Source organism: Anguilla anguilla, chromosome 10 (genome assembly GCF_013347855.1).
Source record: "Anguilla anguilla isolate fAngAng1 chromosome 10, fAngAng1.pri, whole genome shotgun sequence".
NCBI lineage: Eukaryota > Metazoa > Chordata > Actinopteri > Anguilliformes > Anguillidae > Anguilla > Anguilla anguilla.
In genome coordinates this window covers 17,306,570-17,333,813 of record NC_049210.1, presented here as the reverse complement: position 1 = coordinate 17,333,813, position 27,244 = coordinate 17,306,570, and the positions used below count along the sequence as shown (strand labels likewise).

At 42.0% G+C, this 27,244-nt stretch overlaps 3 protein-coding genes across 4 annotated transcripts; 1 reads left to right on the top strand and 2 right to left on the bottom strand.

Annotated features, from left to right (window-relative positions):
• Positions 1–204: 204 nt before the first annotated feature.
• Positions 205–2,324, top strand: bcl2l16 (BCL2 like 16). 2 transcript variants are annotated; one of them, XM_035379964.1, is made up of 4 exons: positions 205–312; positions 459–508; positions 599–1,248; positions 1,613–2,324. In XM_035379964.1, exons 3-4 carry the CDS (start codon positions 748–750, stop codon positions 1,742–1,744), a joined length of 633 nt encoding a protein of 210 aa, XP_035235855.1. In that variant the 5' UTR covers positions 205–312; positions 459–508; positions 599–747; the 3' UTR covers positions 1,745–2,324. The 2 variants fall into 2 exon arrangements, with proteins under 2 accessions (XP_035235855.1, XP_035235856.1); XM_035379965.1 differs by lacking the exons at positions 205–312; positions 459–508 and adding an exon at positions 333–420.
• A 2,409-nt stretch (positions 2,325–4,733) lies between these two features.
• Positions 4,734–7,541, bottom strand: LOC118206722 (tubulin beta chain-like). Its single transcript, XM_035379745.1, has 4 exons — positions 7,381–7,541; positions 6,552–6,660; positions 6,339–6,449; positions 4,734–5,949 (listed from the first exon to the last, which is right to left on the bottom strand). The coding sequence occupies exons 1-4, from the start codon at positions 7,435–7,437 to the stop codon at positions 4,886–4,888; spliced, it is 1,341 nt and encodes a 446-aa protein (XP_035235636.1). The 5' UTR covers positions 7,438–7,541; the 3' UTR covers positions 4,734–4,885.
• A 12,000-nt stretch (positions 7,542–19,541) lies between these two features.
• Positions 19,542–22,466, bottom strand: LOC118206723 (Golgi-associated plant pathogenesis-related protein 1-like). Its single transcript, XM_035379746.1, has 6 exons — positions 22,380–22,466; positions 21,650–21,676; positions 21,090–21,299; positions 20,834–20,911; positions 20,294–20,443; positions 19,542–19,699 (listed from the first exon to the last, which is right to left on the bottom strand). The coding sequence occupies exons 2-6, from the start codon at positions 21,654–21,656 to the stop codon at positions 19,695–19,697; spliced, it is 450 nt and encodes a 149-aa protein (XP_035235637.1). The 5' UTR covers positions 21,657–21,676; positions 22,380–22,466; the 3' UTR covers positions 19,542–19,694.
• Between the last annotated feature and the right edge of the window lie 4,778 nt (positions 22,467–27,244).

The following is a 27,244-nucleotide window of genomic DNA, read 5'->3' as shown; positions in this document are numbered from 1 at the left end:
GAGTTATTTATACCAGTGGGTATAAAAGCAAACAGAGCCCTTTCTTGTTTTTGAGTACGACAAAGTGTTGTATGACCTCTCCCGGCTCTGATTGGCTGTGGCTTATATTTAGCTCTGACAAGGTTGAGCTGGGGGGTGCATGCGCGTGGGCATGGAATTCAGTATCAGTTTCCCCTGAGGGTGCTAAAATTAGCCTGGGTCGAGCGGGTCTCCAGGACCGGGCCAAATTTTGTTTGGCCAAAGTGGCGGCTCCACCTTCCCCCTGCTTGTCTGCCAGTGCCGTGACACAGCAGCCTGTCTCTGCGGAAAAGGGTGAGTAGTTAGAGCGGGCGTTTGCCTGCGCGCGTCATTGCTGGACTACGCGTATGCTGAATGAAGTGAGCGGTGCCGGTCGGTAGTCTCAGGTCTCAGTTGAACAGGGTAGGTAAACAAGTAACCAAGCCCCTCTCCCCCAACAGGGCTTCGAGCCACAGTTCATCTGGACAGCTCCACCAAGACGACGGCTCAGGTTATGTCCACCTTGTTTGTGACTTTGCAAAATCCAAAATTTTCAACCAAAAACATCTATTTTTAATTTTGTTTTAACTTCTTGTTGCAGGTTGCCTGCACCCTTTGAAAGTTCCATCAACATCCACGCCCACCGGGAAAGAGTCATTTTAAGGGACCTTAAAGGGAGCTTTTGAGTCCTTTGAGGGAAGCACCGAGAATGTAGACGTCCATGAACTGCTGTTATGAAATTTCAAGTTAATGCCGTGGAACGGAAGGTCAGTAAGGAAGTCGGAAGAGGCCAGCAGCATGCAGGGTCTGCAAAGCCCTGACCCTCTGGTACGGGAGGCTTTCCTGATGGCCCACGACTACATTGACTACGTGACGGCGGGACAGGGCGCGGCCGTGCCCCCCGCCCCCACGGCGGCCACCGCCGCCCTGAGGCACGCCGGCGACGAGCTGCTCCTCAAGTTCCCCATCTTCTTCCGCCGGTGGCCGCGCATCTTCCAGGACGTGACCGAGCGCTCAGCCTGCCCCATGCTGCTCGCCATGCTGGACGAGCACTTCAAACAATCTGCCTCCGGGGGCCGCCAGCGAGACCTGGCCTGGAGCGCCGTCCTGTCTGTGTACGTACTGGCGGGCCAGATGGCGCTGCACTGCCATGAGAGGGGCATGCAGGGAGTCCTGCCCGAGCTAAAAGAGTGCGTCGGGCAGTACGTGGAGCGGGTCATTTGCCCTGAGCTAAGGGACAAGGGCGGATGGGTAAGTCACTTCCTCTTGACCTAACTTCAGGTTGAGTTAGAAAGAACATTAAAAGGTGATGGCGCATTTGGAAAACTCTATGGTGAGACAGAGTAGCACGTAAAGCTAGTTTATTTATTGTATGTGAAAAAGAGTACATGTATCATTTTAGGATACAGGTTTGGCATTCCCTGTCAGGGAAACTTAGTTGGACTGAATTGGTTTCATATAGTTCCTTCATAACCCCACACAATGTGTTACAATCAAATTCAATTCCATATTTGAAACCCCCCACAGACTTGAATTTGAGCAACTACCACGGATTTATCAGTTATCTCCACTAAGGTCTCCTTTGACCTTTTTCCTTGTGTGTCCTTTCTGTCAGTCTGGCTTCATTGTACGCTTCAGCAAGAAACAAGACCTGGAATGGCAGGTGAAGAAGGTGTGCTGCTGGACTCTGCTGCTATTGACCACAAGCATCCTATCCTACTTCCTGTGGAAACGTCGGATTGCATAAGCTACAGCGCCACCTGCTGGTGAGGATGAGACTGATTTGGACTAATCGTTTCTAGAAGTCGCTGCTCTGGAGCTGGTTCAAATCAAAGGCTAGTCAAATCATTGACTGAACACTGGCAATCAATATTATGTGTTACACAAGGGAGAGGCATGTTTTTTGTCGTTGTTATTTTTAATCAACTAAAGTTGATTTTAAACCTTTGGATTTTCTACAATAGGCAGTCTTGCCACATGAGGGCAACCATTCTCCATTTGCTATTATACATGGGATATTAAATGCAGACTTTGTGACATCAAGCAGTAAACAAGTCTTTAAATGATTCTGTTATTGGACATTTATTCAAACTTCATCTCCGCCAGTTAAATTCAGTAATTCCACACCAGTCATTTTTTAATGTTTTTCTCTCCAAAATGTATAAAAGCATCTATAACATATTACATGGTAAACTTTATCAATACTGAATGGATTGTTAATTATAATGCAGAAGGTGAATATGTCTATCACTTTTAATACAGGGAGTATGGCAAGTTATAACAAGTGTGGTGGTGTGATTGTGGCATGGCAATACATGCACTGTATATACCATTCCCGGTACTATACAATGTGTGGAAAGACAAATAGAACACGTTGAACCACTACTTGGAATGATGCACAGTGATAACAGCACATCTAAACAAAATCCTTGTAAAGCCCATTCTGTCTGCCAATCTATAAGTGAATGATTGGACATGCATCTAATACTGTCTTCCCCATCAGGTTAAAAATCTTCTTCAGTAAAACAGAGTATGATTAACTGAGCTGGGTGGCCATGTCCGACATAGCTCAGGCGGTAAGACCGATTGTCTGGCAGTCGGAGGGTTGCCGGTTCAAACCCCGCCCTGGGCGTGTCGAAGTGTCCTTGAGCAAGACACCTAATCCCTAACTGCTCTGGCGAATGAGAGGCATCAATTGTAAAGCGCTTTGGATAAAAGCGCTATATAAATGCAGTCCATTTACCATGTCCACAAGCAAAGCTACCCAGTATTAATTACTAGGTTCATATAAAGTGGTGTTCCGAGCGTGACCTCTATGGTGAATATTGCCACTGTCATGCTCTTCGGAACTCTGGCCACCTGCAGGTCATTTACAATTCTTGGATACGATTTTGAGCAGTAATCTTCATTGCGGGTCCTGGTGTGCTGCAGGGTCTCCTGGTTTTTTGTTGTTTCTCGCCACTTGATTAAATAAGTTGATTACAGTTACCTCATCTCACCTGGTTTCATGGGGCTGAATTGGCTGCTGATATTAAGCTGAAAACAAAAACCAGCAGGCCATGCAGCCTACCAAGTCCAGGAATGGAGATCACTGATGTAGAGGAAATTATTTTTTCTCTGTTGATTTAAGGGTACAGCTCCTGTGGGCATCAGGCAATGAATGTGCTGTCAAGGCAGACTGTTCAGATAAGCAGGAAAACAGGCCGGCCACCCAGACCCACATCCTGCAAACTATTAAAATATGTAAATCAATGCAGGGGTCACCTCTCCAGAAGGACCTAGTGTAAACCAGTTGCTAATTAAAAAGGTTTGGACTTTCTAAAACAACGGCTACAGGATCAATCAGGTGGGCATAGTTTTGAACAATTAAGAGGCCCTTATTCTGAACTACTTAACCTTGAGTCACTCTCGAAAAGGTTGTCTGCTAAACAGTAAAGGTTATAGAAGTCTTATGCTGCCTCTCACAACTCTAGAATAGCTATTTTCCCCTGAAAGTGGCGTAGCATGCTACATGGGCCAGGGGAATTTACTTTGTGAAGCTACTGGTGCCGTGGTGAAAGGTTATCTCATGCCCACAACCAGCTGTCAGGTTCAAGTGGTGTGGTCTGCTCAGCTGTTCCTATCATCACCACGGAAACAGCTGCAGGGAACAGAACAAGGGATAACTATTCAGATCTACAGAGGTCCACCAGAAGTCTTCACGAAAGTCTCAAGCACTGAAGATCAGTCAATGACCCTGAAGAAACGTGAAGAGTAAAACTGCGCAAACCTCAAAATGCAATGTCAGCTGGGACAGCAGCAATGCAACTGCGGTCAGAAAGGCTCTCTGCAAAGGTTAAATCAGCTGTGAGCAGCTTAGATTTAGCAACCATGCAGTCTTTAGGAGAAGTGGGTTGTGTGGATAAGGTTAAAAAAAAAAAAAACATGGGGAACTGCAACACATGTAGCAAGTGTATTATGTAGAAAAGCAGCTGAGAAAGATGACACTGAATGGTTTGTCCACGTATCGTAGGGGTCAAGGCCGTGATTTGTCTTCGTGAAGCAGGTCTCTGACGCCAGATCACCTCACGTACTTAATTTGCACACAAGGATTCCTCAGCAGCAACCATTTCGCAAGACCTCACATTTCCCCATTTTCAATTTTTGCACCACGTTCTCTGGCAAACCATCCAGAGCATACTGTTCACTGATAATTCATTGCTGTTTGAAGTCAGCTTCATCAACCAAGCTTGAGGCGGTACTTGCTGAGATCAGGGCTGGCATTTCAGTCCATTATTAAATCTAAATTATGAACAATTAACATGTTTTGCTTGATACCAAATATTCCGTTGGCCAATGGGTCACCCAAATGAATTTGGTTTATTCATAGAATTGCATTTCTTACCCATTGATAGCAAGAATCCATGGTTACCGTGGTATTTCTGTAGTTACCGTACCACCACAAACCCATTCCCCAATGTGCCTAGCAGCGAGCGACGAAGACATAATGCAGTTTCACTGCAGTTCTACTTCAGTATACTGAAGAAATGTGCCACCACTGGTTGAAATACCATTACTACCATTGTTTGATGATAAACATAATCCACAAAGCATATCATGGCTGAAACTATACCAGTGAAGACATTAAATCCCATCACCCACCCCTACAGACAGATCTCTTCGGAAGCCTGATTCTTCACATTTCCTAGCACATCATTATGGATATCAGCATTAAGATAGAGAACAGACCAAATTTTACAGCTTCAGTTATTTATTTTTTTATGTTGCCAGTTTTTGAACAGAAAACAAAGCAGAAAACAGACATGACAAAAGCAGACATGAAAAAAAAATTTGGCATTGACAGTGAAATATTACAACTTGGAAGATAATTTACACACACAAGAGGGGTTTAGGCCTGCTCCTCGTCGCCCTCCTCCTCCTCAAACTCTCCTTCCTCCTCGGCGGTGGCGTCCTGGTACTGCTGGTACTCGGACACCAGGTCGTTCATGTTGCTCTCGGCCTCGGTGAACTCCATCTCATCCATGCCCTCTCCGGTGTACCAGTGCAGGAAGGCCTTGCGCCTGAACATGGCGGTGAACTGCTCTGAGATGCGCTTGAACAGCTCCTGGATGGCCGTGCTGTTTCCGATGAAGGTGGCGGCCATCTTGAGGCCGCGTGGGGGAATGTCACAGACGGCGGTCTTGACGTTGTTGGGGATCCACTCCACGAAGTAGCTGCTGTTCTTGTTCTGCACGTTCAGCATCTGCTCGTCCACCTCCTTCATGGACATCCGTCCGCGGAAAATGGCGGCCACGGTCAGGTAGCGCCCGTGGCGCGGGTCGCAGGCGGCCATCATGTTCTTGGCGTCGAACATCTGCTGGGTGAGCTCGGGCACCGTGAGGGAGCGGTACTGCTGGCTCCCCCTGCTGGTGAGGGGGGCGAAGCCGGGCATGAAGAAGTGCAGGCGGGGGAAGGGCACCATGTTGACGGCCAGCTTGCGCAGGTCGGCGTTCAGCTGGCCGGGGAAACGCAGGCAGGTGGTGACGCCGCTCATCGTGGCGGAGACCAGGTGGTTGAGGTCGCCGTAGGAGGGCGTGGTCAGCTTCAGCGTGCGGAAGCAGATGTCGTAAAGGGCCTCGTTGTCGATGCAGTAGGTCTCGTCCGTGTTCTCCACCAGCTGGTGCACGGAGAGCGTGGCGTTGTACGGCTCGACGACGGTGTCCGAGACTTTGGGGGAGGGCACCACGCTGAACGTGTTCATGATGCGGTCGGGGTACTCTTCGCGGATCTTGCTGATGAGCAGGGTGCCCATGCCAGAGCCTGTGCCCCCACCCAAGGAGTGAGTCAGCTGGAAGCCCTGCAGGCAGTCACAGCTCTCAGCCTCCTTCCTCACCACATCCAGGACCGAGTCTACGAGCTCTGCCCCCTCAGTGTAATGGCCCTTTGCCCAGTTGTTCCCAGCACCACTCTGACCTGCAGGAGCACCAGCACAATACACATTCCAATTAATTCATTATCAATTATTACTTTGTACATTGTAATTTAAAAATCACTGTTGCAAACCACCTTAAATATTGTATTCCCCAACATGTCCTTTCCATTACAACTGAAGTGCATAAATGTACTTAAATTCTGCATACGTTAAATGAAACAGCCCACAAGCAGCCCTATGTCAGGTCAGCTTCTCCTCCCATTAATATCGGAAACACAAAACACATACATTAAAAAAATTGAGGAGTCACTGTACACGAAGCAACAGCAGCAGTAGCAAAGTGCAGACAGGTGGGGGCGCCCTAGTACACAAAACCTCTCAACTGCAATGAACAAAAGACAGCAGCAAAAAATGGCAAATGCCCACTTACCAAACACAAAGTTATCGGGTCTGAATATCTGCCCAAAAGGACCAGACCTAACAGAGTCCATTGTTCCAGGCTCCAGGTCCACGAGGATAGCACGAGGGACATACTTGCCACCTAATACACAAAATCTGGGTCATAAAACAGCATTTAGCAGTCGGAGACTGCTACCAAAATTTGAAATGTACTTCATGACAAAAGAATAAAAAATGTATTCACCTGATGCTTCATTGTAATATACATTGATCCTCTCCAGTTGGAGATCACTGTCACCATGATAGCTGCCAGTGGCGTCAATGCCATGCTCGTCACTAATCACTTCCCAAAACTGCAATAAAAATAAAGACGATCATTTCAGTCACTATATCATAAATTTAGACATGTATTCCTAGTCTAATTAGGCAAATTATATATAAAAATAAATCTGCGCGTTCCGGTACACCATCGCTCAACGCAATCTTTGATCTTTGACCGCCCTTTGGCTGGTTGCCATTGGCTATAGTTAAAAAAAGAAAAGGTTTTCACACGTCACTCACAGAAACCGGGCTGCTCAGTACCGCCTTTACTGCGCACACTTTTGTTATAGGCCCATTATGAGGCCACATTTAGTATTACAGGATATTACAACATATAACACTGCAAATATAATCAAATATGGTTCAATAAAATATCACTCTGCACGGAATTAGCCGTATAAGATCTATAAGATCTATCACATTTGTTAGATGACGGACTTATTTTAAGGAAGGCGGCCAACCACTGCGCTCACCCGCAATGCAGTACCCAACCCAGACATAGCATGACGTATAGGCTAGACTTCTCAAACCATCTTACTCAATTTATTTCTTTCCGAAAATAAAAAAATATAAATCGCAATAACACTATATAGTTATGGTTACTAAGTTATATGATCTACATCGAATGTATACGTATAGACATGCCTGCGAACTATGTAACAAATCAGCTCGTCAGTTCGCGCCAAATCGGATACATTCAGATGAAAAGCACCGACTGTGTAAGCTAATAAAATAATAATTCAAATACGAACCTTTGCTCCAATCTGATTGCCGCATTGTCCTGCTTGGAGATGCACAATTTCCCTCATTTTGAGCTAGATGGTAACTACCAATGTCAAAACACACAATCCCGTTTCCAACCCGCTTTTCCTGCAACTGTTCGCACGGAAGGACTTCCCGGTATTTATATAGCACTAGACTTTGACCGTTTGACTGAGCTATGAGCCCGCCTTCTAAATCTTTGCAACTATTGGCTGGTCTTTCGAAACCAACCATTTTGCACCAATTAGAAATCTATACTAACCCATTTTGCTTCCGCAATATCTTCCGACAGAACGCAACATGTTTTCTGACACCAAGACTCGCCAGTGGCTCATAGAAATATCGTAATTATTCACGAGTCCTCCGATATATTTACAATATGCCCAGGTACCTAGCGATGCTTTTAATTTTTACATAGCCTACGTGGGAGCACGTCTTAGCAGGAGGGGAGTATGTTCCATTTTGTCTTTAACGCATTGATTTATTGGCTATTATTGGCCATAGTATATTTGTAGCTGGATTAATGGATTAATGTCCTATTTTGAAACTGAAACAAAGTATCCAGAAAGATTCAACATGAAGGATGTCATTACAATTGACACGATGCATAATGCTATAAATTTCAATCACATGCGATAAATTGCAATCTTTTGTCTGAAATGGTATTCATTTAGCCAGTATGACACTAATGGAATACGTACGTCCTAATACTTACTAATTTCCCAAAATGCATATGGTTCTCTGCTGAAAACCCAGCGTAGATCAGTGGTTCTTATGGTTATGATGGTAACAGCCATAATATCCTGTTTCCACATTCAGAAGACACGGTTTTTCGTGATTATGTATTCTTTATTGTTATCAGCAAGATCTACGTTCAAGTGTTCAAGCAGTGCGTGGGTACTTTGGTTGAAGCATTTATCCATGGCTTGAATAATGAGGAGAAATGTCCTACCGTTGATGCATGCACTCACGTGATTATGTATTATTCAGTCTGCGCAACAGTCAAAGTCATTATTCTTTTACTCGTGTGGCAAACCTGTGTCGGTTACTGTCAGCTTCAATGCAGTTCTGTTCATTTTGAGAGTATGTTTATTGTCAAAAGAACTTCCAAACCTGTGCGCATAAAATAATTTAGGAAACATTGGGTAACATTGCTTTGGAATGAGTGCTTTGCTTTATGCATGAGTGACTTGGCATTTTTGTATGTTTTTTTATTGAGATATAATGACTTTTTGTGCTGTGTTTGTTATTCGTAACTGATAATAATAATGCATTTAAAGTCATGAACCATAGATAATTAATTCTAGTGAGATAGATGCATACACATGCATACATGCAAACACACATACTTTATAGCTCAAGGAAACACATAGGCCTGGATTCAAGTTATATTTCCTTTTACCATGAATTACAAATAAATGGAAGTGTTTATCATATTTTTGAATGGATTACGGTTAGTGTTTTTAATGGGTTAGTTTATACACGATAGACCGACTAATTGTTTGTATGTCAGAAGATTATCTATAGGCCTAACTAACATTCATTTAAAAGCATACAACTATAGTACAGTAGCCTACTTAAACAGTAGTAGTTATCAGAGAGGTGAATTTGACCAATTTCACTATAAGGAATCAATAAAACTGCTGTCATGAAATCCACCCCCCCCCCACCCCCCACCCCGTGACTTTTTCAAAACGTATGTAATGAATTTTCTGATATAATTTGCATATCAATACTGCATGATGCCTATAATGTAATGCATGAGGAAATAAAGTTATTAACACTTACTTAAATGCCCATGAATGGTCAAAGTGACCGTCATTTATCATGCCTGAATGCATGATCATTTTGATTGCTGTGTGTAACGTTGCTATGAAAAGACTCCAACAGTACCCAGCGGCAGGCCCCCAGAACAAGGCCCTGGCTGGGCAGAGCCTGTAGTGGTAGGCCAAGGTTTTAGGGCTACCATGTATTCATGTAGCCTTCTGAGTCATGAATAGGGTTGGGTACAGAAACTTGGTAGCTCTATGGCACCGGTTCCCATACAACCGGTACCAACTGGACTGAATCGCAACACAGATGTCGATGTTTCATTTTGGTGCCATCTTCAATAACGTTACACTCGCTCTGTCGACTATGTCAGTGACAGCAGGTGCCATTAGCAAACTAGTTTACGTTATACTTGGTCAAAATACCAAAAGCAAAACTATAAAAATTGTGGCTGTATTTGACCCAAATAGGACTTGCCTTTGCAGTAATAAAACAATGTTCTTTAATGTCGTTGTTTGTTCTTTATTTGAAAGAATGTAGACTACTAGCTCAGGTAATCTATTTTAAAAAGTATTGTTGTAGCAGCTGGATCGTCAAAATCTAAATGATACCCATCTCTAATAAGGAAACAATATTATATGTAGTTTGCATTTGAAATGATAAAGAATTAATTTAATAAATATGAATCCCACAAAGATTATATAGAATAAATTGTTTTAATTTTTTGGCAATTATTAGTTAGCAAGCAAGCTAGCCTCCACAAAAAAAACAAAAAACAAAGATGGCAACCAGTAAATTGTTTTATTGGCTGAAATAACATCACATGAGCACTTCCTTAAATGTCCATTTTGCCTGTGTATGTGAGTATTCTGCTATTGGTTACTTTGATCAGGCTACTTTGTAGGTTTTGGCAGAAGATGTAGCTGAATGTCCAATGCTGTGAATTATTGATTGTGGGGCAGGAGCATTTGTTACAATGAAATCAGCAGGAAAAAGAAGGAGAAAAATGCAAAAAAAAATCCCAAGTCTGGGCCTTTATTGTGCGAACATATGAAGTTGTACAGTATCTGAATTCTGTATGCTTGAGGTCAGAAGGTACAGAAAGCAATGTTCTTAAGGGATGAGAGTCTGTGGTCATTATGATTACTTCTGTAGGAAACCCTGAAAAGTGGCAAGCTCTCAGTGCAGTATAGGTATGGCCGTGCCCCGCCAAGCAGTAACTTGATGGATGGCATACTTCTGCCATCCCAATTGCCAGTAAAATTCTGAAAGGCAATGGATGAGAACCGTAGGCCTGGTTAGTTCAGAGGGGAACGCACAAGTACCAGATGACATTAGGTACAATTTAAGAATCCTACTTTACTACGGCCACCAAGTTTTGTGTATCATATGACCTGCAGGGTTTTTAACTTGCATTTCAATATCCTCTCAAATGACACTTGGCCGACACAGGACATTGTTCAAAGGAAGAGATGTTATCATATCGTAACCAATCAGTGACCTTCCTATGACTAATATTGTTCTTAGGACATCCCAATGGAATATTACGTCATAACTTTCAGGGGACAAAATATGGACGTTACCGAATGTCCCCATGATGTCCCCCCCTTGGCTGGGTTCTTCTTGTTCGTTTACCTCCAATGGAATATCTCTTATTTTTTCCTTTTTATGATTTGTTTTGCTTGTTATTTAAAAAAAGATAAATGATTCCAGAGCTTGGCTTAGTGCCTTTAGGTTGAATTTCCATCCACTTGTCAATCTCCTGGATGACATCACAAATCTATAAATAACTAGTTTTGTCATATTTGGAGTAATATTTTCTCAGTTTCAGGGCTGAAAAATCTCCATAAATCCACTGTAAATGTAGACTGTTCTGTAAGGTTAATAATTTTGGCCTTCGAACAAAGCAATGCTGTCAGCAAAGTGGTGCATCAGCATTTCTGGTAAGGCTCTAATTTAGAGATGAAGATAAGAGATTTTTCATAATGGCATTGCAGATTGGCACTGGAAAAAGGTGGGCTTGTGTGCCATAACCAGAGTCAACGGAAATTTTTGAATGTTTTACATGCATTCAAATATGGGATGGGATAGAGCACAGTTGGCCAGTATGGCACAGAACAAGCATAAATGGGCCAGTGCTCACAATGCATTTACAGTAATCATCACGGCAGAGAAGCTAGATGAGATGGCCACATATAGAACATGTTAATTTATACGTTAACTTTGTGCTTCTCAAGGTTTAGCAATTTAAAGTAATTTCAAATATTTGTCCTTGCCTGTAGGACTCAAACATTGAACAGAAGAGTTTGTTTAATGACACGGGGAGCTCAGCCATTGCTCCACTTAACACAGACTTGCTGATTAAACAGTTGTGTCACTGTGCCATGAGGATATAAAAAACACTACTCTGCAAGATTTGTCCGGCAGCTGGTGTCTAAAGCTTTCATTATCAAAAAGAAATATCATCCCCCTTCTCTTCAACCAAGCCAGATAACTACCCTGACTTTACAACATACTTTAAAACATCGAGAAGGCCACATCGCTGTTCTTACAGACACCCTACATTAGCCTCATGCATATGATACACAAATATAAGCGCTAGCCAAGTGATTGGGGCCAAACCATTAATGCGATCTTCATGAGCGTGTGAATTTCTTTGCAGCCAAGCACTCTTACAACAGCATAGCTGGGACACAGAGCACTCACATGCAAAGCGCATTCAAATATATGTACAGTGACTTGTGAATACGGCGGCTTTGTAGGGAGAGAGCATAGGCTGTGGTTTAGGGCTGAGGAAGTCTGATGTCAGCAGCAGTTCAAAGAGCAGAAAGTGCTGGAATGAGGGCAGGGTATTAATAGTTAATATGTGCAGTGGAGTGGTATGCCGTGGGAATGATGACATATCTCCGGCGTGGGTGCAGTTGTTGTGCGCCAACAGGGCAGAGGGGATGTTTGTAGAGGGCGGGGCGGGGGGTTATCCCCAGTAATCTCAACTGGGAATGGGGGTTTACTTGGGGTGCTCAGCAAATTCAGGTTACACCGCCATTGGTATTTTGGGGTGGTGAGATGGAAGGTGAGCAGCTGGTGGCAGGTTCTGGGATGATCCCTGAACGAATCTCAGGTTTGCTGGATGTCAGCCTCTGTGAAAAGATTCCTAAAGAGGATGTGAGAATGCGGTGAATCTTAGAGGAAGAGATTGCTTTTGGTCTAGCCTCATTCTCGTGACAAGCACCTCGCTTAGCTGTCTGTGGGGATATGGAAAGGCTTTGCTTGCGGTACTTGGGGTCAACTGGGAAAAACAATGGCATTTCATGGAACGTGGCATCATTCTGGCAGCCACGCAGGTCAGTGCAAGCGTGTCTGTAGGCCACTGACATTCTGTTGGTCCACGTACACTGAGCAACAGTTGAAGAGCTCAAACTGGGTCAACCTGCTCTGTTACACGGTACACAGAAGCACACCCAAACTCCTTTTCAGCTCCACAGGGAAAGAATATATTTGAAATGGTCATAGCCAACACATTTGCAGCTCCTGAAATAAATGTTTTTTTTTTTTTTCAAAATTCAAAAAGTAAAATTGGCATTATGTAAACCTCAACAAAATTTAGATTTTTCAGCCCTGACGTTCTCTTCATTGTGTCAAAATTGTAGTTCACAGTAAAATTCAGGCCGGATAAGGAATAGGAATGTATGTTGTAAGATTAGCCGCTGCTGCTGCTAACCACATGAAAGGAGTCTGTCACTCCCACAGGACGTAACTCCCTGCATCTCATTGTTACTGAGAGACAAAATGGGAGATTCTGATTTCATTCAGCATCAAGCAGGAACACCCAAACAAACAAACCTTAAAAAAAACCACACAAACACCACCCCCCAGCAACATTTCCACCAATTGTCATAGGTACAATGGCCATGCTTGAGCTCGGCTGTATGGACTCTTCACTCTGGTGCGAGCGTGGGCATTTTCCCTTGATGCTTAGCTTGTATAGAAAGGTACACAGAAGCATGTTGATGGACAGCTCCTCTTAAGGGGTAAAGGAGCTGCTGGTGGGTGGGTGGGGTCCACCCAGCTGCTAATGGTATCATGCAGACTTCCATCTCCCCTCCCTCAGATCTCTTGGGGGTTTGTTTCCACTGCTGGCTCCCATACTTCCACTGCTGCAGCTCATGTATAATTCATCCTGTCAGAAAAGAAAGGCCAGAATATCTGCCAATGACAGTGAGTTGGGGCAGAGAAGGGAGAGGTTTAAGATGAGCACGCCTTAAATTTGAAGTATCTTTATTTATAAAGTTGGCTCTACAATCATTGTTGCATCTCTGGTGGTGAAAGAGGAAAAGATACCAAACAATCTTTCCTGCATGAATAGCGTTTAAAAATAGCACCTTGAACAAGGGTTCCTTTTTATCTTAGTTCCTCCTTCCTTCTGCATGTGTAAGCATGCGGCACAACCACAGTTCAGTGTGTCGGGTAGTATGAAGGAAATCAGGCCAGTGCTAGCTGGGTGTTTCTGATGTGTATCAGTATACATGCAGGGAATTGTGGGGAAGGATGGGGAGAGGAAGTGTGTTCTGCAGCTCTGAGGGTAGAGTTTGGGGTGGGGGGGAAGGGTGCATTATGGCCTTTTGGGTAGGCATTGCCAGGGTGTGGCTTGGGTTTGCAGGCTGATGCTGGATGGGAGCAGCTGTGTTTTTGGTGCCAGCGCTGCCCTGGAGAGAGGTCGATAATGAGTCCTGCAGATTATGTTACACGCCACAGCACCACTTCTATGCCGGTAAGCTGCCACCGCAGCCCTTTCCCTGAGGCTTCACTCCCCATCGATGTGCTGTTATCTTTGTATGCCCAGCTTCAGTACAAATCCTCACACCTAATCAGGAAGCACTCCATCCACAGAGGGAAGAGTGAATTAGGTTCCGCAGTAGGGTAAAAACTGGTGTGTGATAAATAATAGAGATGTGGGGAGAAGGGGATGTTGTTGGAAAAGTGCGTTTGGCAGGTACCGCACCCCCCTGACTCCAAATCTGATCATCTTCCTGTCCCCCGCATGTGCTCACCCTGCAAATCTCTTGTCCCTGTCTTGGCTGCCGGGACGAAGGAAAGTGGCCTCGCTGTTTGACGCTGATGAATGTGGACGCTTGCTTCTCAGGCAGCGGCGCTCTTGCTCGCCGACGACTGCAATCCTCGGGAGGAAATGAACTTAAATGAGCTGCTCTGCATAACTACAAAGGACACATCTGCGTTACTGTGAAGTCTGAAGATGCAGAACAGCACAGCCATAAGCTCTGCAGCTACCGTGCACGTTATTACTGTAGATCCTGGGTTCTCAACAGGGGGTCTGCAGAGGTGCCCTAGGGGGTCCATGATTGCACTCTCAAGCACAACCACCCCCCCCCACCACCCCCCCCCCACCACCACCAGTTTTTGCTCTTTATGAAACTTTTTTTTTTTTTTTTTAACTATAACCCTTTTAACTTATTATGGTGGGCCCCCTGATGCCTTTAAGCCTGGGTGGGCATCCCTGGATCAAGGCTTGTTGAAAACTCCTGCTGTGGTTTATAAAATCAGATGACAGTCATTATTGCTGTTACTATCCACGTACTTAATTTAGATTTACGTTTCTTACTGTAGATGTATATTTAAATAAATTATGTTCAAAATCACCATTTCCTCCGTAAGAGTGGCAATTGGGTACAGTTCACAATTGAATAATAATAATAATAATAATAATAATAATAATAAATAAGCTGTCTAAATTCATTCAAGATCATTTTTAATTCAAGATAATTGTTCCTCATGTTGTTTCAATGGAAATTGCAGCTTGTTTTACTGAAATTGCACTTTAAATCCAAAGGAAAACACGATAATATGTGTTGCAAGTATACTGTTAGGGTGAACAATTAGTGTTCAGAATCAGTATAGCACTACTGCATCCTATGTACCCACAGACCAGTGCTACATTTATTTTCTTTCTTCAGCTTTTCCATCCCCTGTCTAGCTTGTCTAGCCTGTCACAAGAGGTTTCTGGCTGCCTGACATTCCTCCTTGTGTCAGTGTGGTGGGGGAGAATGAAGTGACTTTTCAACGGTGGCTCCTGTTTAAAAACAGACTGTCCAACCGCAGCTGCCGCACTGCATGTGCAACCAATCAGCAGACTCCCCGCCAAAATCAGTAATTTGTTTTTCTGTGTAAGCGCGCCAACGCTCATGTACCTGGGGGCCTAATCTACTGTGTTTTTCAGTCTCGTGAGTTGGAACGCCAATAACAGCCTTCACTCTTCACCCAAAGCAAGGTCTGCAGCTCCGCCTCCTCCCGCCCTCCCCTCAGGCAGCACTTCCTGCTAAAACCGTCTGCTCACCAATTGCTCACTTCCTCTTCACACAGGAGAGACAATACTGGATATTGTGTGACAGCCATGCAGACCAGTGTTGGTTTATATTCCTGAGGGGTATCGTTCTTATCCTAAATAAATCCTGAGACCAGTGTTTGAAATTCAGCAATATTTTAAAAGGATAAAACATGTTTCCCATGTTTTATTATCTGCTAACTGGATGCTAATGGGCTGCTAGTGCACACCATTGTTCATTCACCCAGATGGTTTTATTTCCTAAAATGGAATGGAAATTCATAATCAATTTATAATCATAATCTATATGTGATGATATAATGCTGAATACAATTAGTTAGTCTTCATGTGAAACATTCTGAAATTGCTTTCTTCATCAGTACAAAGGAATACCTTTCTTCAGCTCCTTCAGGGAGCTTGATGATGCAGCTATTGTTGCGCTGAGAGCAGTTTTCTAGATTGATAATCTTTATTACAGACAATTAAACTTTGGAGCACAGTATTTTTCTGTTCCCTCTGGTCTCTCAAAAACAATTTTCAAAATTGGCTTTTGGACATCTGCTTGGTGAGGTGAATTCTAAGTGTGCTATTAATTGTGTCGTGGTTAACTTTACACCTATTTTTGTCTTGCATAACTAGGGCTATTACTGCATAGATATGGAGGACATCTACCATGGTAGGCAGCTTGGGTGATTTTATGAATCAGTTTATTTAAATACCTCTTATTGCAATATCCTACCTTTTTTCAAGCAGCAAGGCTCAGTTTAATAAGTAACACATAAGTCTTACTAATGAATTTGTTTCAAGCTTGGCACTATCAATGCAAAGTAGCATTTTGGCTAATCTGGGTACAATGTTTCACATTGTTGTCATGAACGCTTTTAATTTTCGCCGAACGTTCTTTTGCGAATAATATAGTTGACGTTTGCTTGTACAGTCACGGATCCCCTCGGATCTGTGTAGTAATGTTCCCAGGTAGACACGTGCCTTAGCTTATCTGCGGAACTCTGCCACCCAGACTGAGGACAGCTCAGATTGTTCCCTGCTGAGCCGATTAAAGTCTCAAGGCATCAGCACACTGACTTCATCTCTATCGTCAAAGGGGGTTAGCATGAATCAGGACAAACGAGGCTATACTGGCATTCATTGCATGTGTGTTTTGTTTTTTTAGAGGAGAGGACCGCGTCCATTTTGAGTTCTCTTAGCGGATCCAAAACACCGGTGCCATCACAGGTATTTACAGTGTGCCTGTCGTCAGAAGACCAGGTTACCAGCTGTGGGGTGGATCACTGTGCGAGTGTCTTTCACCAAAGAGAATCCACCTTTAGGGCTAATACACAAGCCTTCATGGAGGATCCTGCTTGTACTTTACAGCATTTCCAGCCAATGAGGAATGGCTCAAAACTGGTGTATTTTTCCTTTTGTTGGATAATGTTGTAGTGAGTGTTCCTGCAGTAGTGTTCATCACACACGCACGCGCGCACACACACACACACACTCAATTCCACAATTCCGCAATTTTAGACACACTGTAGATTAACCATCTGATGGAAACTGCTTTAAATGCATGTAGCATTTTTAATCACCTAATTGTGGAACTTTTTCAAACTGAATTCTGTACTTTTATTCCATGTTGTTCATTCATTGAGAGAGAAATATAACATAACCACAGCACTGTACGTTTGTCTGAACTGCTATAAAATGTTTTCTGTGCTAGACAGTGGATGACGACATGGACATGTATGGTTTGATGACTGAGATTCGAGGAAGTTCCATAATTTGACAAGTGACTCACTGGGGACACACGGTGGCTGCAGCAGGAACAGAGGACAGAATAAATTGGCTGTACAAGGTCTCCCCCTAGTGAGAGTACATTGAAAGTTAGTATGAATAATTGAATGTGCCACCATTTTAATGATGAAGCATAAGATTTGAGAACTCCCTTTGACCTAGAACCTGATGATGTTATGCAAGAAATTGATGAAATGAGTATCAATGCATCCTGTCTGTCAGGCAGGCAATGTTGAGGGAGCACTATGTACTAGTCCAAGTTCTAAGTCCAAGTATTGGAATAAAGTTCTGAACTATTCAGATCCCACCCAACTGTTTCTGGAAATGCTGTGATAGACTGTAATGTGTTGTCAGGAACCTCAGTCACCATTTGCGGGCCCTTGGAAACTTCCAGGACATGAGATGGGTGAGGGGAAACCCCATGTTGGCAGTCCTCATACTCATTCAATTATGTACCTTACAAAAAATTGGTTAATACAGCTATAGGCACTATGTTTGACATTCAGGGCAGGCCATACCAAAATAGAGCGGATGACCGATGTCACTGCTGACATTGTAACTTGGTTTAATTATTGCTTGATCTAGTGTCTCCACACAGTAGCTCACAAAATAAGATCTGAAAATCTTTAATATGTGATGTCGCCATTATGCTCACAAGGAGAGAGTGTTCATTTATCAGTAACTTTAAAAATATGTGTTGCATTGCAGATTCAACTGAACCAATACTTATACAAGGGAAGAAATCAGTATTCCTTTAATCCTCCCTGGTCATTATGCACAGCTCAGGAGAAGAAGGGGTGTGCACCCCCCTCCCCCCTCCTCTCATTCACTAAATAAAATATACTAAGAAGTCAAGTATATTTTTGCATCTAGGTCTGGCATTCTGCATTTTATCTAAGGCTTTTTTTTCTAAGAAATATTCTGCAGTCTTTTGGTTTTTGAATATCAGCCTTGGCACATCCTTGGTTTATTTTCGGACAAACATGCTGTGGTTTGGTTATTTTCTTTCATTCATTCCTGGTGTGACTGTAACCTGTCCATGTCTATAACATTTGTTAATTGTTTTAAGGTAGTTGAACCTCGTCTTTACATTAGACGTGAATATTTGCTGTAACGTTATAAATGTATTAATTTTATTCTGGTTTCGAGTTGTACAATTAGGTAAAAGTCGATCCAACAGTTTGCAAATTAGCAAATATACAAATTTGCCCGATTTAACTGACAATTGATATTCTTGATAATAATTACAAAATGAAATGAAATGAATTTATTTTGCATGTTGGAAAAGTGAGGGGTTTTAACTGTTGATGCACTTGCGTTCGGTATTCAGAGTGGGGCGCATTAAACGAGGGTGTTATCAGTTAAAACTGCTGGGTTTGGAAAATGAAACACATTTCCCTCAATCCTCACATCACTGTGTGTTGCAGTGAAAGCTGACTGGCTGAAACTGTGGTGTCACAGCACCTGGACTGCACAGTGTCCTCCCCCTGTCTCTGTAGACGAAGGGAAAAGATAGCATTCCTCCACCATCCTCCGTGGCTTTTTATCATGCAGCATTTCCTCTTTTATTCAAAATATGACATGAACTTCAAATACACTCAAATGTAAACACAATCCAGCTGAATTCAGATAATTGCATCATAGAGGACCAACGTTTATTCACTCCCACCTGGGGAAGGAAGGACTGGAGTGGTGTCCACTGCACCTGACTATATCTGATAATATGTGCATGAGAGAAAAACAGTATCCCTGCAATAGGTATGACTTTATTTGACTGTTTTACTTTTTTTGAAGCCATTAACTCTGATACTGCTATTTTTTTGCATTTTGGAGCAGACACATTTATTTGAAAAAAGGTTTTCCCTTTTAGAGAAACTATGATGTTATTTGCACGCTAGCAGGTTGTTGGGTAGCAGAGTTTTAAATTCTGCACAGTGTTTTGGAACTGTTACTTCCCATTACCTTGTCTTTCAACTTAGGTGCCAGAAGGTATTTTGTTCCAGGATATCATCCATAAATTGTTAAAGATGTTGGAGAAGAAAATGTTCGCGGGGAAATAAAGCAAAAACACTAAGCCACTTTAAGGAAAAACTGCAGCCATTTTTATTGTTGTCTTGAGAAGCATAACTTTTTTATAGTAGGTAATATGCGGATGACTGTGTACGTGAAAGAATATGCATTGATTCATAAGAAAGCATAACTAAATGCCTGTAATACACTAGTAAAAGCTACAGAAGCATGTGACAATTATTCTGAAAGGCGGATCAGTAAGGTGAGGATCAAAAGCTTCAGCCAGCGTTATAGCAGAGAGCAGAGAGGGTTTGTGTGCGTAGAGGGGTCTGGGGCACCAGCACTGGGCTCCTTCTCCCCTTTGCTTCCGGCAACTGTAAAATGCACAGCCTGTTAAGCTAGAGAGAAACAATAAAAAGAAGTCAGGTGAGCATGTGTGCGCATGCACGTGTGCATGCATATGTGTGTGTCAGGGTGTGCGTGCGTGTGTGCGTGCGCGCCTGTGTGAGTGGGTGTTGCGTTCAGGCTTGGTTATTGCCTTATTGGCAGTTTTGCTGGCAATAAGGCAACACTGGCAATAAGGCAGGCTCCCTAGTATAGCAATTAGTTGTAGATTCAGAAGTAAGAAATGCTACGTTGTGTGTGGATTGCTGCTTTTAGCTACTAATGAAGGAAGCCTGCTCAAAAATGGTGATATCCCTCACCCACTAAATGGAAATGGAACATCTGAAATAGAATAGCTCGATCATGGTGTCTAGCTATGATAAAAACTGGTCTTTTAGATGGTTCTTGGTGCACAGATTAAGACTGGAATATCCCTCTAGTAATTTACTGAGTAAAAGCATCTGCTGGTACAACAGTATTTTACAATATGTGTCACTAAAGGCCAACGTATTTTGTCAGAATCAGCAAAAAAGCAAAGAAAGCAGGACATTATGCATTTGTGCAAATGCAAGCAGTGCAGGTGTGTTCCATGATAACAGCTGGGTTACCTGCAGGCAGGACGTTGTTCTCAAAGTAGCCCTCATTGGTCATGTTGCCTGCAGGGCTGTACTGGCCCACCACAAAAACTGTCTTCCCATCGGTGGCCACGCCCACTCCAGCCTCCTTAGTCTCCTTCCACACCACCTGGGTGAAATGTCCTGTGGGAAACAACAGGGGGCGCTGTTATCTGGCTCAGACTGGAGAATAATAAAACCCTTCCAACCTTAGAAGGAGCAATACAATTTTAAAAGGAGTATAATATGACTTTACTGCCTCTTTGTTTACCCTGGGTCAGTAATAAGTAAGGGCTGATATACTAACTGAAGGGTGACATGAGCCGTCATGGAGACTTTTGAACAATCACTTTAGTATCCAAGTTAAGATCTAAGCATATGTGATTATGTTGATCTAGGGAGTTAATTCAGTCTCTAAAATGCCAGTTTTCTCAAAATGGCTTGCTTTCAGGCTGAATTGCCATCATGCAGATGAACTTGAGAATTTTGTGGGCATATATGAAAGTTATTTAGACGGCCGCATTGCGCACTGACCTGTATTTGACTGAAATCCTGGGTCTGAGAAATCGTAGTCTTTGACCTCATTGTACCATTTGTCGACTGGGTCCTTTCCTGCAAAACACCCAAAAACCCATGAGTCCAGACCGGACACGTGAGCTCTTCACTAAGCTCCTGCCACCAGGAAGACCTCCTTAACTTTAAAAGCAAAACATTTTAATGAGGAGAGAAAGGAGCCAGAAAACCGAACGCTCGCAGTTGGCCGACGGGGAGGAAGCGGCCGCTCGTGTACCGTTCAGCGCTTGGGTCGCGGAGCTCCAGGAGTAGAAGAGGTTCTCGCCGTTCTTGCAGCCGCTGTGCTGGAGGGTTTTGATGGACAGCAGGTGGTCGGCCCAGGCCTGGGCTGAGGCGCAGAGGTCCTGGTTCAGCGCCAGGCTCGGAACCTTGTGTTTGGCCCGGTACGCGTTGTGGGCGTCCAGGAACTCTTTCTTATAGCTCTCGCCTGATTGGACACACAGCGTATACAGTACAAGAAAACCCCAAATTCGAAATAGCGTTGGTAATAAAATACAGATGCAGAAATTATTACTAAAATCAAATGGGAATTAATTGGCGATTCATTCCTTTTCCCTGGAACAAGCTGTGAGCCGTGGTGAAAATGAACACAAAAACTACCAATATGACTTTACAGCTGATAAATGAATGACATGAAATGGTTTGGTGGAACCGGGAAAATACACTTTCAGTAGTTCAGAGATATTCCACCAATGAAAATATGTGTCCTTACCAGACAATACTACATCACACTGTACATTGAAAAGGAAAATGGCATTTTTGTAAAAACGGACTTACTTGCCATGATGATTTTTGGTTGTAGAACTGTAATGAGAACAAAAATCGCATTTTAATTTATGCACATGTGGGTATGCTGTCTGTGAGAATGGGAGCACTGATCCTGCAGTAGACTTTTATCCTTTTGCTCTAAAAATTACAAACCTGTCCAGTTCATGAACAGATTTATACTGCTGGATGTGGTACTGAATCCACAGTGGAAGCAAACAGTGCAGAATGACTTGTAAATAAGTTTACGCTTTCCAACAATGCACAACAATGTACTTTTTGTAATGCTTCTCTCCCCCTTCCCGCACACACACACACACACACACACACTGAATATCTTTGTCATAGAACTACAAAGACAAAGTCAATTCTCTTGAGATCTGGAATTGAAACATTCCTCCTGCTGAGGAGAGGTGGAATATACAGATGAACTGAATTATTCGACTGGGGATGCTGAGGTCCCCATCTGCGGCAGTGAAGCACAGGAGTAGCGTCTATGACAAAAATGAACTGCTGTACACAGTTGGATATAATGCATTTGTTGTCCATCTCTGCGCACTATAAACCAAAGTTCTGCCTCGGTAAGTACACACTGACCAGGACGCCATTTCAGTCAGTGGCTAATTGTCAATCAATCAATCAATCAATCAATCATTGACATTTCATGGCTACCGCAAATTCCACACTCATTCACAAAGAATAGTCATCAAACACAAGAATTGTGTTCCTCTTACATACACACCTGTTTGTTGTGCTTCTGGGGTGATTCTCCCTCCCTTTCTCTGTGTGTTTCTCCTTCTGCTGTTGGTCAGATCTGCTGCCCTATAAATACTGTACATCACAGGGAGACTCTCCGCCTCCTTGTCTACAGGCGGAGACTTCTAAGTCTTCCTTTCCTCTGTTGAAGCCTTTACCATGCACTGGCCACTTTGTGAAGGTGTGGCCCAGACTGCACTCCTCCTCCAATTTTAATTGGGGGACATAAGTGACAAACCAGGCTTCCCATGAAAAGGAGGCTTTGTGGGCTTGGTACTGCCTCTTACTCAACACCTTGTCCTGCGTAATTTGACATGTGCAGGACTGCGGGGGTAGTTTACTTTATAAATGCATTAAAATGTGAGAAGATGTACATTATTTTGTTTTGTGGATTATGTTAATTGAGTGGAAAAGTATGCTGAATTTATTTTTTAAACTGTGCTGTGTGTTGCACTCTTTTTGTAAATGACCCTGTTATCTTGGAGGACATTCTTTTTAATGCTGATTTAGTAATAGTTCTTGCAGTTAGCAGTGAAATCACCTATTAGAAACTATGCAAATTATGATATGAATAATTTGATAAGATCTTCAATTGTTTGCTTATCTTTTTGTGCTTACCTTGTGTATATAACTGCACTATAGTGTTTCATGGATGATGCCCCTTGACAGACTGCTGTGAGCATAATAAGTAATACTAACATTATGAATAACCTGAAATAGAGGAACACAATTAAATACTACAGAGCAAAGTGATGAAAGTTAGTATACAAGTAAATACAAGTTCACAAGTCTGTGAACTAATTCAATTTACATGAGATGTTTTAAACAGTAAAACAGTAACAGTACTGTGCAAAAGTCTGAGGCACCTGTAGGAGAAAATGCTGTACAGCTAAGATGCTTTCAAAAATAATGACATGAAAGGTTATAAAAAAATAATATAAAGAACAGTAAATAGTTAAAAACTAAATAAAATCAATGTTTGGTGTGACCACCCTTCGCCTTTAAAACTACATCAATTGTCGTAGGTACACTGTCCTGCAGTTTTAGAAGAAAATCGGCTGATAAGTTGTTCCAGGCATTTTGGAGAACTTACCACATTCTTCTGCAGACTTTTGGCTGTTTAGCTTGCTTCTGGCTCTCCAGGTAATCCCAGAGACCCTTGATCAAGTTTTTATCTGAAAAGTAGTCTATTACTTAAAATATTACTTTATTTAACAAAATACAAAAATGTTTCTGTAAAATTTCATTTTTTGGAAAATTAATGTTTGGAAATATCAGATTTGCTCTTTTCTACTGACACACTAATTCAGAAAACAAAAAATAAACATCTAAGACCAAATATATACTATATATTATATGTAAAAAACTAGGGTGCCTAAGACTTTTGCACAGTACTGTATTTATTTTAAAAGTTGGAGTACTGTGTACAACAACAATACTAGTAATAAAGACATAGATTTTATGCAGCTTTTTTAAAATGTACTACAATACACAGATAAATAAATGGTTCAAATAAAAATGTCGACATCCAAAACAGCTTTGACTGTTCAGATCACATTTTATGTCAGAGGAATTTGAAATAAAATATTTACAACTACTTATAGAAGTAGATCTTATTATAAACAAGATCTTTGAATGATCACCTATGTAGTGTACACCTGCAATGACATCAGTGTTGAATATTAATTTATATTCTTTTTTTTTTGTTTCTTCTACAGATTAAGAAATGTACAAACTCTATCCCAAAAGGGATGTGAAATAATGTCAAAATGCAAATTTCATGTGGTACATGCGCTACATGCAAATACAACATTTTTTAAAATGTGTTATTATCATAACCTGCAATTACCATTAGAAATCTGTAAGAACATGTTCCAGGTAAGCTCCCTGACCGGTATACTAAGACCAAAACATGTGTGACAAGCCTTCAGGCCATTGCAAAACCAGACAATTTTTTTTGTATGTCTAGTCAAATTATTGAAAGCGAATGTGAACAGCACAACAACAAAGGAAGCAAAAAAACACAGGACTTCTAATTGAATGTATGTAAAATATTTTCTTCCTTGGGTTAAAATTGTTATCCTTCCTGTTGTTACTGCAACGTGGAGTCCCTCAACAGGTTTCTGTGTTGTGTAACAGACTATTAAGCACAGTACTTTACAAGGTGCCCGAGAGAAGAACAGGAATCTCACAAAAACCCACACATAAGCAGGGCAGTTTTTATTTGGGGGCTCAGTACGTCCCACAACTAATTATGCCCACGTAGGAATTCCAGAAATGCAGAGTGCCTCAGGTGTTATTGTTTTACACTTTACCTGTCAACCTTGATTCATTTGAATGTTATAAAATAAACAGCATAATGCACCTGAAAATCAGAGTCAGATAAAATTCATTCTTTCCAAGTTTTCAAATTTGCAAATCATGGACATCACAGGTCAGACCTGTTTTATTAGAATTTCTTAGCTACGACTGCTGTACAATGTACAGTGTTTTCCCTTGTTAAAAGATACGTGACATGTTTTTATTGAAAAACCATATCATTGAGAAACTTCTGTCATTACTGAAAAGTGGTTAAATGTCACCATAAAAGACTTACAGTAGAGTAGCTGTGTGCACATCCAACCAGTTATTTGGCCAGGTGCAGGATAAAAGTACATGTGAAGATTGGAGGAAAATGGATATCCACAGACTGGATAACAGCTCCAAATATTTTATTGACTAAATTTTTTTTATTTTTTTTTTTTGCCTGATGAAGACCCTGTTGGGTTGAAACGTTGCTTTGCTTTTTAGTCGATAAAATATTGGGAGCTGTAATCCAGTGTGCGGATATACATTTACCATAAAAGATTCAGTCATGCAAAACACTGACAAAAAACTAAGCACAACAACCAGAATATTCACATACATGATAGGGACAGCTTGTAATGACAGACCATCTAAGGGATTGTGGAAAAGGGCCAAGAAACAGTGCCTCTGAATAGAGCAAACCTGTTAATGATCAGATCTCATAAGCCTTTAAGAGATCACTCAACATCCCTGTTAATAAATGTAATTTGATAGCCCACTAATATTAAATCCAAGTTATTATTTGGCTTTAACACCAAATAACCTTTAAAATCATTATTTGGTGTAAAAACCAAATAATAATTTGGTTTAACTTTATTGGGTTGTGGACAAGTTGGGCAAAAAGTGATAGAGAGGAGGGTTTTCTCTTTATGAGTTGAGAGCTAAAAGTAAAAAAGGGATTATGACAATGAGTGGAAAATGAGAGCAAACGCAGAAAGAAAGAAAACTTAACAGTTATGAGCTGACGCTGCCAAAGATTAATTATTTAATCTGCAATTTGCAATTGGGTATTGTGAACAATGAAAGCACGTTGTGATTAGCTCAAGTGTGTTTGATTTGATTGAAGGAGATGTTGGCAATTGGGAGAATTAATATTTGTGGGCCCACAAGCAGGGAAATTAAAAGATGAGTAGAAGATGACAGAGGCCCAAATTTGAAGGGTTTATTGCATAACTGTGTGAAGGTTTATCTGAATTAGCTGTTTTAACATCAGGCAGAATGCACGAAACATAATGTTTGTAAGGACTAAAGCTGGCAGTATACTCAGTAAGAAGAAAGTACTTCCGGATTGAGAACCACCGGCGAACATGTCCATGAACACTGTTGTCGGTATACTCAGTGAGAACGCCGCACCGTTTAAAGTCACTCCACGCCGCTGGGGCGTGAATAATTACGAGGCAGCTATTAACCGGGGCTGGAATCTCGCCCAGACCTCCAGATTCGCGGCTACACCATGGATGTATAAATAGAAGGGCTACGCAAGATCACAACACGAAACAAAAAGTTTAAAGTGTTTAAAGTGGCTTTAGTTTATCTAGCTATGCAAAAGAAAAAAAGAAGGCGAAGGAGATGGTACGTTCGCCCTCTAAATCAGAGTAGGACAGAGTATGGAGATTTTGTCTGTACATTTGGCAAATGCGGAGTTTAGATGAGAGGGTCCACTTTCTCTTCTTTCCGAATGTGTGCTAGGCGTTTTGATGACTTACTGAAACGAGTAGCACCATTCATCAAACATGTGGGAACTCACAGAATTCTCATCTCTACAGAAGAGAGAATGGCGTTGGCTCTCCGTACATTAGCATGTGAAGTCTGCCCTCTGAACCCTCAACCGTGACGTAACCAACCATGTGATATTTGGACCAATAGCTGAGAGGGGGAGGTTGGAGAACAAGAAAGAAGTTTTCCAAACGTTCTCCCTGGAGGCCGTCTTCTGCACCGTACAAACACACAACACCGCATCTTTTTGTTCTTCAGTTGTTCTCATTGCTTCGTTTTGCTCAAAAAGTTCTACTTCTTACGAAGTATACTGCCTACTTAAGACCAATATAGTAATTTCGGTGGGAAACCTTGAAAACTGAACTTTTATTTTTATTAGAATGGGGTATGCCCTGTAACTATGCCCAGTCACTGCCTTTTGGCCCATATAATCATTTAAATTTAAGAATGAATTTGATTTTAAAATTACAGTGTGTTATAAATTTAAATGTGATTTTGCAAAAATGTATACATTCCGTATGCTGTAAAAAAAACAAGAATCTTGCCATTTTGTCATACGGGGTGAGACGGTGGCAAAGCATTTCTGTGCTCACAATTTTTAAAATATACTAAACTCCTTTTAAATGTACTTCTGAAATGTTTGGGGAGAGCTAATTGAATACCTTTTTTGTGTTAAAATACCATGCTCTGTTTTCAATAATGACCCTGTATGTGGTAAAAATACCTTTCCTCTAATTATACAGTTATGCACTTTAAAGGTAGAAAGCAAGACACCAGATTGACAGGAAA

Coding starts and splice junctions, on each gene's coding strand:
- bcl2l16 (XM_035379964.1), top strand. CDS start 748: ATGCCGTGGAACGGAAGGTCAGTAAGGAAGTCGGAAGAGGCCAGCAGC. Junction 1,249..1,612: donor TAAGGGACAAGGGCGGATGG/GTAAGTCACTTC, acceptor CCTTTCTGTCAG/TCTGGCTTCATTGTACGCTT.
- LOC118206722 (XM_035379745.1), bottom strand. CDS start 7,437: ATGAGGGAAATTGTGCATCTCCAAGCAGGACAATGCGGCAATCAGATT. Junction 6,450..6,551: donor ATATTACAATGAAGCATCAG/GTGAATACATTT, acceptor TTTGTGTATTAG/GTGGCAAGTATGTCCCTCGT. Junction 5,950..6,338: donor ACCCGATAACTTTGTGTTTG/GTAAGTGGGCAT, acceptor GTGCTCCTGCAG/GTCAGAGTGGTGCTGGGAAC.
- LOC118206723 (XM_035379746.1), bottom strand. Junction 20,912..21,089: donor CGCGACCCAAGCGCTGAACG/GTACACGAGCGG, acceptor GGTGTTTTGCAG/GAAAGGACCCAGTCGACAAA. Junction 20,444..20,833: donor AGGATTTCAGTCAAATACAG/GTCAGTGCGCAA, acceptor TGTTTCCCACAG/GACATTTCACCCAGGTGGTG.